Raw genomic sequence first — 12,363 nt, forward strand, 5'->3', positions numbered from 1 at the left:
ATAGAACACTTGCATCAATGACAGTCCCAATAATCACACAGCTCACCTGACATTTTACTTCGTCTTCCATTTTTAAGTCTCATCAATCAAAACAACTCATCCGTTAGTTGCATGCAGCCAACAAAGACTTGGCCTTATAAATAGTCGAACCTTTTGTGTAGTGTGGTAGACGAGATGTTTACAACTTGCTGTTCAACTAACGTTGTCTTCACGGTTAACAAATGGTCAGCTTTAAACTGCCTTTTAAAAGTTAACACAGATAAACGTTATGACTGGTTCCACAAAATAGCTATTATCAGGCTACCATTGTCGGATTTCCACGTGAAGGGGTATTTCCGTTAGCTTGTTTAACAATTTTGCAGTTTGCAAGAGGGGTGGGGGGGTTTTTAGTTTTTTATACAGGATAGGCGGGGCTTTGTTTTTCCGACCGAGAAAGCTCTGCGAGAAGGTAGCTGCGGTTTTGCGGGGTTGGATGGTTCAGTGTTTCAAGTTTAGCGAGATTTATATTTAGCGACTTTTCGGTGAAAGGTTTTCATCTTCCCTTGCGACAAATCTGGTGACTTTCTGTGACTTTGGCAAACTCCACTTCCGTTGTGAGAATCAGCAGAATACCTGTGATAGTCCTTCCGTGTTGACATAGAAAGTCACATCCCAACATGGGGCCCACTTTGTTTGGTATTTACGTCATCATCGTGTAGGATTTTTCATAGAGCCAGTAGCGACATCTGGTGAGATTTTTGGGGGAAACACTGGATGGTGTGGAGGAATTAAATTCATACTGCTAATTCAATGCTGCTATTTCAAATGTTCTACGTCTCACATGCACCAAGATGTGACTGTCTGTGAAAGTGAGAAATAGGCCTTGCTCAGGAGAAAGTATATTTTTAGTGAGGAGAGGAAAGCAATAAAGTCTGGAGACAGCTGTTTAACGACAAGGCCGACGAGATGACCACATCATGGGACCTGAGAGGGCACAATGGGCATTACAGCTCTTGAGAGTAAAAGTGTCAACATCAAGAGATAAGAAGATTCACTAGGCTGTGGAGGATGTATCCTTTTGCCCCTGGACATCTTCAGACCTTTGTGTCTGGTCTGCCCCCCCCCCCCCCCCCCCTCTTGTTGTGCTGTATTCATTGTTTGATTGCATTATTTCTTATAAATAAACTACAAAGAACTTAGTCTGGCATTTAACCTTGTATTCTTCTCCACCCAGATTAGAACAAACTCTACACCATGCCTACCCTGACCTCAAATCTTATTGATTCCTGTTTCTATTCCAAGGTTAGGTCATGGTAACCTGGCTATGCGCCTGATGTAGTGTTGTAGTGTTAGTGTTGTAAGTTCATCATTATTATTACTTATTCTATCTGAAGCATTGATTATATTTGGAATATATGTGCAGCATTGTCATTACACATTTTGTATATCTGAGGTATTGTGTTTTTATTGAACAGAGACATAGAACATGTGAAATAGCAGCATTGAATTAACTAATGCTAACTACTTTTATCAAGTAGTGCACAGAGTCGATGGAGTCAATAACGTTTATTTCTTGCAGCATGCAGCAAGGAGACAAGTCTATGGTGGTCCAGAGTTGTCAAACTCTTCATGTAAAAAGTAGTCCTTTCATTAATGTTCTGACATTTTCTGTTCAACTTACATTGATCTGTTTTCCACCTTTGGATGTCCCACGTCAGTCTACTTAGTCAAAGCTTGTGTTCACAGCTGTGAAGAACGACTGTCTCTGCACACCGGAATCTGGTACACAGAATTTCCCTTCCTGCATGAGATTATATGAAATATCTGTCACAACAGCATTCTTTTCAGCTTGCATAACAACCTGCACAAATATTTCTAACACAGATGATGTCAGAATCATTAACATGTTTGTGATTGCCACTCAGGAACATACATTAAGGGGAAATATTTCTTGGTGTATAAAAGGTTGGAGCAGCCATTTATTAAAACACATTTTACAGCATCACATCATTATCGTCCATCTCTAGGGATTTAGAGACATTAGACACACAATAATCTTATCTGTAACATACACTCTCTCTTTCTCACTCACTCCCACAAACACTAAAAGGTCACACCTGTACACACACACACACACACCTGCAGCCATAACAAAAACCATGAGTACAGAACTGTGGTGGGAGGAAAGTTCTAGAGGAACACAACAAAGCAAAACCAAACACCTGATGAACGTCTGGGACGGCCAATGGGGTTCTCCCTGTGATTTTTTAGGACAGCAGAAAATATAAATGAAAAGCATGTGCTAATTAATATTGGGACAGCATTAAATAATTCTGCATCTCTACTACTTTCTAACATCATTACAAGTACAGGTTAAGGACCAAAATAGAGCAGAGTGGACACACAAGAGATTAAATATAAAAACATGTATCCACGCTAGAGTACATGGTTCTGACTGCAATGGAGTTTGAATCGCATCGTGTAGACAGACACTTTTCTGAGACTAATAAAGGTACTTCTCGAAACACTGAAATTTGTTCCTAAATTATAATACCGGGCTATAGGCAAGAGGAGGTAAACAAAAGTAAATCCATCATCATTCTCATCATCTTCTTCATCATTACCGCCACCACAAAATATGTTTTCAGCTCAGACTGTTATTATTGCTTGTGCAGAAGGCTTGGATGACCAAAGAGGAGTATAGTCTAAGCCACCAACCAGTCAACTATATAAAAAACAGTCACATATCAAATAACCTTTGTTTTCACAATAGTAGTAAAACTCTTTGGCTTACTGTATAGACACCATTTGATATTTACCCCAGCCCTGATCCCAACTATGCACATATGCATACACGCACATACAAACACACACACACACACACACACACACATACACTCACACACAATCATACATCTCAACAAAGAGCTTGACCCCGCCCCCTCTCTAAGACTCCACCCCTCATAGCTCATCGTGGTTGGCAGATTCGTCAGCCTTCAGTTTGAACTCGTCCTCTGTGATCTTCCCATCTCCGTTGCGGTCTTGGTTGGAGAACATGTTTTCAATAATGCGGTAAGGGTCGAAACCTGGGGCTAGACGACCTTTGCCCTCGTTTACTTGACGCAGGATGTAATCTGTGAACTACAGAGGGAGAAAGATCAGTGGAGAGAGAAAGATAAAGCAAGAGATAAGCGTAAGAGCCACAAACAATACAAAAAAAACATTTTGGATGCTTCTTTTTAAGATGTTTCTTTCACATAGTTTAGCAGGAGGTGGGTCTGAGGTGGGCTCACCTCTGAGGGTACCACTTGGAGGTCCTTGTCTGTGTCCATCTCAGTGAAGAGGTCAGGTGACACGTCCTCATTCCAGATGAACATGTAACCCTCAGGAAGTCCCTCCTCAATCTCAAGCAGCTCAATGTCAAACACCAGAACTGCACTTCCTGGAACCTCTCCATCTAAACACACACACGTCAAGATTTCATACGTTAGACACCATATGTGTTCACCTCTCTGTTTCATACGTTAGACACCATATGTGTTCACCTCTCTGTTTCATACGTTAGACACCATATGTGTTCACCTCTCTGTTTCATACGTTAGACACCATATGTGTTCACCTCTCTGTTTCATACGTTAGACACCATATGTGTTCACCTCTCTGTTTCATACGTTAGACACCATATGTGTTCACCTCTCTGTTTCATACGTTAGACACCATATGTGTTCACCTCTCTGTTTCATACGTTAGACACCATATGTGTTCACCTCTCTGTTTCTTTGTCTCCCCTCAGCAGGGTTGAATGCTGAGCATGACAGCTATAGACGTTGATACAACATGGGGGAAGGATGCAGAGAGGAAGGGGGTGAACGATAAGGAAGTGTGCATGTGATCTCTACTCACCCACTCCCCTCTCTCCATAGCCCAGGTGAGGAGGGATGACCACGTGCCTTCTCTCTCCTACACACATGTCCTTTAGTCCCTCCTCCATCCCAGGAACCACTTGGTTAGCCCCGAGAACTATGTTGTACGTCTTCCCGTAGTTGTACCTGTTGATTATATAGGCACTGAAAAGGTTAGGATTTTGTGTCTATGTGTTTGTGTGTACGTGTGTGTGTGTGTGTGTGTACTCACGTAGAGTCGATGTGTGAGCCGTCTAGTAGTGAGGCGTTGTAGTGGTATTTGACGTAATCTCCTTTCTTAGTGAGCAGGTCACAGACCTCAGGCTTGTGGGTGGTGTTCATCTCCACCGTGTCTGACGGGTTGTGGAAATCTATGATGTGAACATCAAACACTAACACAGCCGAGCCTGGGATCTTTGTACCTGAGGGAGAGAGGGGGAGAAAGGGGGGGGGGGATACATTTCCATACATTACCACACAGAATACAGTACGCAGTACGTATGCACACGCACTTACACACTGTTCCATGCACAAACACACACACACCTGTTCCCTCCTCTCCATAGGCAAGGTGTGGGGGGATAGTGATGGTACGCCTCTCCCCAATACAGACACCAATAAGGCCCTCGTCCATGCCGGCTATCACGTAGCCCCGCCCCACATATGTGTCATACGTGCGGTTACGGGAGTAGCTATGGGACAGGAAGAATTTTGTCAAAACACACAATACATCATGGAAAAGGTAACACTTCTTATGGGGGTAGTTTTCATTCTGAGGCTATGCGATGCTGCCACCTTGAGGGCTTCTTAGGAATAACAAGTTCTCGTTTATGAACCAGGTGAAAAGGAACTCTAAGTCCCAACACCATATTTGACCCTCAAAGATATTTGCATACATTTATGTGAGCTGTTGAGGGAAGCAGGATCAAGAATTGTATTGCTATAGATCCACAGTCGTATATTACTCTGACCCAGTGTAACAATAGATTACAGGGTTGTAACTAAAGCCTACTATAGGTTTACATTACACGCACAGACACATGCACACACACACAGACACACACACACACCTGGAGTCAAAGAACGTTCCATCCAACAGTGACCCATTGTAGTGGTAGCGAACAAAGTCGCCTTCAGTGCTCTTCCTGGGGCATGGATCAGGAAGCTGCTTGTTGGTGATGGTGATGCTGTCTTTGGGATTGTGGAGGTCCAACAGAACCACGTCAAACACCAACGACGCCTGCCCTGGGATGTCACTCCCTGCAGAGAGAGAGAGAGAGAGAGAGAGAGAGAGAGAGAGAGAGAGAGAGAGAGAGAGAGAGGAGAGAGAGAGAGAGAGGAGAGAGAGAGAGAGGGAGGAGAGAGAGAGAGAGAGAGAGAGAGAGAGAGAGAGAGAGAGGAGGAGAGAGAGAGAGAGAGAGAGGAGAGAGAGAGAGAGAGAGAGAGAGAGGTTGTGGTGATTCGGTAGTGAGAGAGTCTAGTTAATAAAGTTGTTAAAGAAATAGCTGGATGAAAACTCCACTACCCAGAATTCACTCACCATCTCCATTTTTTCTCCGTATCCTAGAGATGGGGGCATGGTGATAATGCGCTTCTCTCCCACACACATTCCCAGCAGCCCCTGGTCCATGCCAGCAATCAGCCAGCCGATGCCAACATACGTGTCATAGGTACGCAGACGGGTGTGGCTAAAGAGAGGAGAAGGATCAAATAAGTTGTTCAAACCATGCGAGTTTAGGTTCAGTTCTATGCGCATATGTGAAGCCCTCTGCGACATTGTTTGTAAAAAAAGGCTAAACAAATAACATTTGATTTAATTTGAGAAGTATGGCGACTGAGAGGGTCAGACAACTACTTGTAAACACACACTCGCTCTTTGTGACCATACAATCTTCACTTGTGTCTTACCTGGAGTCGAAGAGCGTTCCGTCCAGGAGGGTTCCGTTGTAGTGGTAGCGTACATAGTCGGACACTTCTACTTTTCTAGAACATTCCGCTGGACTGTAGTATGTTTTGATCTGCACCCCGTCCTCAGGGTTCCACACATCCAACAGTAGAACGTCAAAATGGAGGATGGAATCGGGAGGGACAACATCACCTGGGGCGGGGGGGGGGGGGGGGGAATTTGAGACATTCCTTGTTCTGTCAATCATTTATTCTCTCTCCACCTGACTTTCTCTATCTGTCTACCATGTAGGAAGGGCATCTGTGCATCGCGGCCATACTTCATACTCAAGGACTTGAATGAGGGAGCGGGAAAAGGTGGAGAGGAGGGTGGAGGGAAAGAAAAGTTGAGAGTGGATGTGATTAAACTCTCGCTGGTGAGCTGGCACTTTGAAGGCCTGAATCTCTCCCTCTGCCCCCACCAGACTTCCACCCTCCCTTTCTCTTTCTTTTCTTCCTCCCCTTTTCTTTCCCTCGTGTTTCCTAATCCCATGAGACCATAGAGGAGGCCCCCTTGGCTTTTACCTGTCTACACACGCCTCTCACACAAACACATGCACATTTGCACATACAAATACGCACACAGACACACACGTCTCTACATGCAAAGTTGGCTTGTGAAATCCCAAATGATTAACATAACTCATAATATCCGCAAACCTATTGGTTTGCTAACCTCATATCGCATTACTACATCCACAAAGTATCTCAACAGACCCCTGGGCCAACCAAAGGACACTGTTTAAAATGTCAAGCCTCAACCTGTGCAAGCAAGCTCTTCAATGAAACTTTCTCTCGTTGAAGTATAAACACCAGACCATCTGGCTATGCTAGCTACAGGCCTCTTCCTGGTCTGTGATGTCACAGTGACCTCAGTCTACACGGAGACTTGGACCTCCTTCTGCAAATCTACATGCGTTTGGATTCATTTCTCAGGCATCACATTACTAACGTACGTATACAGGAAGCATGCCAAAACCAAACAACATTGAATTGTATTTTGCACCCATTAGCTGTATGATAGCAGCCGTGTTTCCTGATTTGGTGTATCTGGTGTCTGTATAGACTTGGACCTTGTGTTTATGGATCACTCTGGACAGAGTAAACAGACCCTGCCTCTTTCTGACACAAACCTGTGAAATCAAATGTTCTGGTAACACACACTCACCATGACCTTCCTTTCCATAGGCAAGTTTCGGGGGGATCTTGACCAACCGTCTCTCATTCACACACATCCCTACTAGAGCTTTATCCATGCCTTCAATCAGCTGCTTCTTGCCCACAAAGACATTATAGGTGCTGCCACGGTCATAACTGCAACAAACAAAAACACAGAAAACATAACTTTGACATTTTCGGAAGACAACAGTTTTATGATTCTAAATGTATACACGAATGTATACACGAAAAACATCCAGTGTCGCCAGTTCACCTAACTCGGTTTCTATTGGTTGGCGCCGTGGTTACTACTAGGCCCTCTTCTGCCACGCATATGAACCCAGCTGCGACTGAATGAATGAAGCTCGGATCAGTCCGTTGTGGGTTGTCTAGGTAGTCTTAAGAGCGTGTCTTCATATGCACAAGCACCTAACCCCACAGTCATATTCCATGCATCATTGACAGCAGACCAAGAGGAAATGTATTTGTCACCAAAGGCAATAACGTGGATGGCAGGAGCACTGATTTTTATAATAGATATCCTGCATCTGTATCACTGTCAGATACTCATTGACTTTTTCTACATTTGTTGCTTGCAAATAACATGACTTCTCCCTGCCTGCGTGGCTTTGGGCCGATCAAACATACACTCCCATGCACGCACCGAGCATTCAGTCAACAAGTTAAAGGGAAAAGTAATTTACCCACCTGGAGTCAAATTTCTTGCCGTCCGGGAACATGCCATTGTAGTGATACCTGACAAAGTCCCCGACTTTAACCGCCCGTACGCACTGTTCTGGCACGAAAGTTTTCTCAATGACGATGTCATCTAACGGAACCGGGGGAGCGTTACAGGCGGCGAACGCCACCAGAACCGCTAGATATATCATTGTGTGCACGCATCGGCTCATTTTCATCTAGCTCTCCAAAAACTGTGACAAAAGTTGATTCTAACTCTGGTTTCTGAGTTCTCTATCTCTCTCTCCCGGTTGCTTATCCTCTGGTGTTTCTTGGGTTAGTCCTTTCCAATTCCCAGTGTGGGATTGAATTGGAGGATTTGCGCACCACGTAAAGCGCAGGCGCAGTAAAGCGCCGCAGATGTGTAAACGTGGTAACGTAGGCCCTTTTATTCCACACAGCTGGAAATTCCATCACCCAAAGACACTACAAGACCCCTGCGTAGGGTTGTACAACGTCGACTTCTTTAAGTCAAACTTGGTTTATCTTTTAGGCAAAGTATTAGACCATTCTGTGTGCAAATGAACTTGCGGGCTCATTCTCGGCTCAGGCGCTATTGAAGACGTAAGACCTGAGATAGTTCGGGGAAGAATTCCAAGTCAGGAATGTCTCTACGTGGCACAAGAAGGGGGAGGCTCTGTTATGCCCGGGGGGTCTAATTAGCCTACTGGTCACAACATTTTGTATTTGTTATATTGTAGCATATATAAAACGAGTTTCGTATGACAATCCTCACCAAATATAATTCACCAGATATCAATTATCTGGAGAACAGATAGTTTTGTCATTTACCGTTTTCCTCAATGTAAAGCTACTTAGTTTTCATCCACGTTATCTGACGAAAATATGTAATCTAAACATTGGTTTAGCTAAAGAGTTACTGCAGTAGTGACCTAGTTTAGCATGGAGAATTTGTCGAGGACGTCTCTGGAGCAGCAGTGATTTTGAGGGAGGAGCAGGGAGCTCCAGTGCCTATACTGTGTGGCCGCGGAGGGTTGGTTGTGTCCGGATACGTGGTGGGGGTTGAGGCGGTCCCAGTCCCACGCACGCATACAATCAGAGTTGAGACGTAGCAGAGCACAGCTTAACAGACCCACCGCTGCCGACGCAAAGATGGCACCCTCCAGATATTCCACTCTCTTGTCTCTACTTGTATTCACCTTTTCCGTTAGTGTAGTTTACTCTCAGTACGAACAATATAGTTTCAGAAGTTTTCCGAGGCATGAGCTTATGCCGTTAGACTCGGCGTATAAATACGCACTGGACCAATACACCGGAGAGAAGTGGAAGGAGACTGTAGATTACCTGGAGGTCTCTCTTAGGTTGTACCGGCTGCTCCGGGATAGTGAGGCCTTCTGTAACCTCAACTGCAGCTCTGTGCGGCTGGATAACGAGGAAAAGTTTTCGGAGTTCCCGGAGCTGCGTGTGTTCGGTAACGTGATGAAGAGGGCGCAATGTTTAAAACGCTGCAAACAGGGACTTCCAGCCTTCAGGCAGAGCATGCCCAGCCGGGACACCGTGGAAGAGTTCGAGCGACGGGAACCATATAAATACCTACAGTTTGCCTACTTCAAAGTGAGTAAAAAAATAAAAGTATATAAATAACTGCAGTTCTGGCCGCAGTTAACGTTTTTTTTTCTAAGGAATGACTCAACTATAGTTGCTTTACGTTTGTGTACCCTACAGGCACATCCATTCGGCTTAGTTAGGCTATACTTTTTGGACATATTTACCCCCACACACCTATTATTTCTCCGGCACGGAGGCGGCGTCTACTATCTTACTTATGCCACGAGACAGTCTGAGTTTCATTCCGCAGAAAAGAATATTGTTCTTTTGCTCTGTTTTTAAATTGTATTTTTGTGTGGCTGTGTGTGCGTTCGTTTGTGTCTCTCTGTGTGTGTGTTGTCTTTTCTCTCCCAGTCTGATAACCTGGCCAAGGCTGTGTCCGCAGCCCACACTTTCCTGCTGAAGCACCCAGATGATGAGATGATGCAGAGGAACATGGCATATTACAAGAGCATACCCGGCGCTGACGAACACCTGAAAGACCTGGAAACAAAGTCATATGAGGTGCAGCCATGAAGCCGCACTCTCAACCCCATTAAGAGATTAAATGATCAGATTTCTTGGAGATTATTCTGCCAGTGTATACAACCCTGTACTTTGTTAAGGGAGTAAAGACACAGGCTTTATTTCTTTCCTCAGTTATTTGTAAGCATGCTCACACACAGAAACACACACTAGCCTCCCTGTCATTGTCTCTGTGGGCGGGGCGATGGGGATTGATGTGGGTGGGGCTGGCACAGGGAGCACCAGCACCAGGCTTCAAATAGAACTGGAAAAAATGCAAAGCACTTTATTTTGGGGGGGCTTTATTTATTAATAGGACAGTTGGAGACAAGCAGGAGAGCAGGGAGGAGATGTACAGGAAATGATCTCAGTCAGATTCAAAGTGGTACCCCCCCCCCCCCAAAATAAATACAAATAACAACCGATATTAAACTATTACACGTGACTGTAACAAACGTCATATCTATATTACAGACACCCACCTTGATTACTCTCAGTTGTGCTCAATCAGTCAAGATTTGAGTGTTGCCTGGTTACATGTGATTGAAGCTCAGCCCATCTTTGTGTTTCAGACTCTGTTTGTGCGTGCGGTGAGAGCGTACAACGGGGACAACTACCGGACGTCCGTGTCCGACATGGAACTGGCTCTGAGGGACTTCTTCAAGGTGTTCGACGAGTGTCTGGCTGCTTCGGAGGGCTCCAGGGAGATCAAAGACTTCAAAGACTTCTACCCCTCCATCGCAGGCGAGACCTCCACCTGCCTCTGGCCTTCTCCTTCTGTGTAGCCCTTTCCCCTCCCCTACTTCCCTGATCAGTTCCTTGTTCTTAGTGTCTGTATCTCTCCTTCTCAGTTTAGTCTACATCTTTAGCTATTCATCACATGATGGTACTCGGGTACCTTTTTCTCTCTCCTCCCTGTGTTTATGTACGCCTGTCTCTCTCTCCCTCCCTCTCTCTCTCTCTCTCTCTCTCTCTCTCTCTCTCTCTCTCTCTCTCTCTCTATCTCTCTCTCTCTCTCTCTCTCAGTCTTTCTCTCTATCTCTCTCTCTCTCTCACTTTCTCTGTCTCTCTCGCTCTCTTGCGCACTCTGTGTCTCTCTCCATGGCCACTTTCTTTCTCTCTTCTCTGTTGCTAAATCTCTGTCTCCCTCTCTAACCTTCTCTAACCCTCTCACCCCCCACAGATCACTACACTGAGGTGCTGGAGAGGAAGGTGAAGTGTGAGAGTGAGCTGACTCCTGTGGTCGGAGGATTTGTGGTTGAGAAGTTTGTGGCGACCATGTACCACTACCTACAGTTTGCATATTACAAGTGTGAGTATATTATCACAACATTGTAACCAGACTGTCATATATACATATATGAGAACAAGGTTGGCATAATTGTTAACACAATCAGAAGCTATATGGTTATAACCATAGCTTCTGTTCTTCGGGATGGTGACTGTCATGTTATTATGATAGCTATGACGCTAACATAGAGTCTTCTTCAGTGAATGACCTGAAGAACGCAGTGCCCTGTGTGGCCAGCTACATGCTGTTTGACCCCAGTGATGAGGTCATGAAGAACAACGTGGCCTACTATCAGTTCCACAGGGAAAAATGGGGTCTTGAAGATGAAGACTTCCTGCCCAGAGCGGTGAGAGAAAGACATCATCTTATATTTAATTTCATGTGGCGTTATCATTTTGCGTGGGGCTCAGACGCGTGTGTGTGTGTGTCGCAGGAGGCTTTGCGGTACTACAACCAGACGACTATGCAGCTACAGATGCTGGAGTTTTCTAGGCAACGCCTGCAAGGGGATGACGAGGTATGCTACTGTGTGTGTGTGTGTGTATGTGTGTGTGTGTTTATGTGAATAATTGATGATGTTGTTTAGGTTAAATAAGGACACTCAAGAATTGCTAGTCCTGATTATTAGATCTCTGAACAGCTCATGCAAGATTACCATGAAACCAGTCATGTTTTGGGTTCAGCTGATTTGTGAGTAATGGTTCTGAGGAAGGTAAACAACAGAAAGATGAACTGATTACTCTTTAACATCACATGACTGAGTTTCCTGAAGGACAATGTGGCCCTGTTTATCAGCTTGCAATACTAGAAATAACCACAAGGTCGATGTACAATGCCGATTTGTTTAGTATTCTACTAGTAGATGGCCACAACTGAACCTGTGTGTGTCTGTGTGTCTGTGTGTCTGTGTGTGTGTGTGTGTGTGTGTGTGTGTTCACAGGGAGAAGTGTTCGAGTTTCTAGATGAGTTCCTGGATCACGAGCAGTAGCACGTTTTTTCACACACTGAAAGTAAAAAAGAAATGACCAGATAGCGAATGGACAACTAGAGGGTTTTTCTATGGTAACACCCTAACCTCTGACCCCTTCCCCTGTGCTGTATTTATTTGGTGGTTTGAGACGCTCTGATCACAGTCGGTTTTTATATTTACATGCAGATTTAGATCCTAAATGTTTTTTTTTTTATACCTCTTGATCTCGTGCACTAACATGTACACCTTAGAGGCATGGACACATGAGTGACTAATGAGGATGAGGATGAGGATGATGAAGGTGGGGA

At 44.7% G+C, this 12,363-nt stretch overlaps 3 protein-coding genes across 7 annotated transcripts in view; 1 reads left to right on the forward strand and 2 right to left on the reverse strand.

Annotated features, from left to right (window-relative positions):
• Positions 1 to 1,080, reverse strand: part of LOC124467334 — a 35,384-nt gene extending 34,304 nt beyond the window's left edge. For 4 of the 5 annotated variants that reach the window (XM_047019595.1, XM_047019598.1, XM_047019596.1 and 1 more), the window contains exon 1: positions 47 to 1,079. In XM_047019595.1, the coding sequence (XP_046875551.1) occupies positions 47 to 70 (24 nt within the window). In that variant the 5' untranslated portion in view covers positions 71 to 1,079. Of the gene's footprint in view, positions 1 to 46 lie in introns of all 5 variants that reach the window. The other variant, XM_047019597.1, reaches the window with a different exon arrangement.
• Positions 1,081 to 1,432: 352 nt separating this feature from the next.
• On the reverse strand, positions 1,433 to 8,285 carry fkbp9 (FKBP prolyl isomerase 9). Its single transcript, XM_047019599.1, is given in 11 exon segments — positions 1,433 to 3,120; positions 3,273 to 3,436; positions 3,883 to 4,028; positions 4,114 to 4,303; positions 4,428 to 4,573; positions 4,952 to 5,141; positions 5,422 to 5,431; positions 5,434 to 5,569; positions 5,790 to 5,979; positions 6,994 to 7,139; positions 7,692 to 8,285. Coding segments are annotated over 11 exon segments (1,707 nt in total). The 5' UTR covers positions 7,901 to 8,285; the 3' UTR covers positions 1,433 to 2,940.
• A 434-nt stretch (positions 8,286 to 8,719) lies between these two features.
• On the forward strand, positions 8,720 to 12,096 carry LOC124467337 (cartilage associated protein). Its single transcript, XM_047019600.1, has 7 exons — positions 8,720 to 9,296; positions 9,645 to 9,794; positions 10,367 to 10,538; positions 10,978 to 11,106; positions 11,286 to 11,431; positions 11,519 to 11,602; positions 12,026 to 12,096. Exons 1-7 carry the CDS (start codon positions 8,835 to 8,837, stop codon positions 12,071 to 12,073), a joined length of 1,191 nt encoding a protein of 396 aa, XP_046875556.1. The 5' UTR covers positions 8,720 to 8,834; the 3' UTR covers positions 12,074 to 12,096.
• Positions 12,097 to 12,363: the final 267 nt, after the last annotated feature.

This window comes from Hypomesus transpacificus, chromosome 4 (assembly GCF_021917145.1).
Source record: "Hypomesus transpacificus isolate Combined female chromosome 4, fHypTra1, whole genome shotgun sequence".
Classification (NCBI taxonomy): Eukaryota; Metazoa; Chordata; class Actinopteri; order Osmeriformes; family Osmeridae; genus Hypomesus; species Hypomesus transpacificus.

Excerpts from the sequence above, each read along its gene's own strand:
- LOC124467337 (XM_047019600.1), top strand. The coding sequence starts at position 8,835 with ATGGCACCCTCCAGATATTCCACTCTCTTGTCTCTACTTGTATTCACC. Across the intron at positions 11,107-11,285 it reads ACAGTTTGCATATTACAAGT|TGAATGACCTGAAGAACGCA; the intron begins GTGAGTATATTA and ends AGTCTTCTTCAG. Across the intron at positions 11,432-11,518 it reads AAGACTTCCTGCCCAGAGCG|GAGGCTTTGCGGTACTACAA; the intron begins GTGAGAGAAAGA and ends TGTGTGTCGCAG.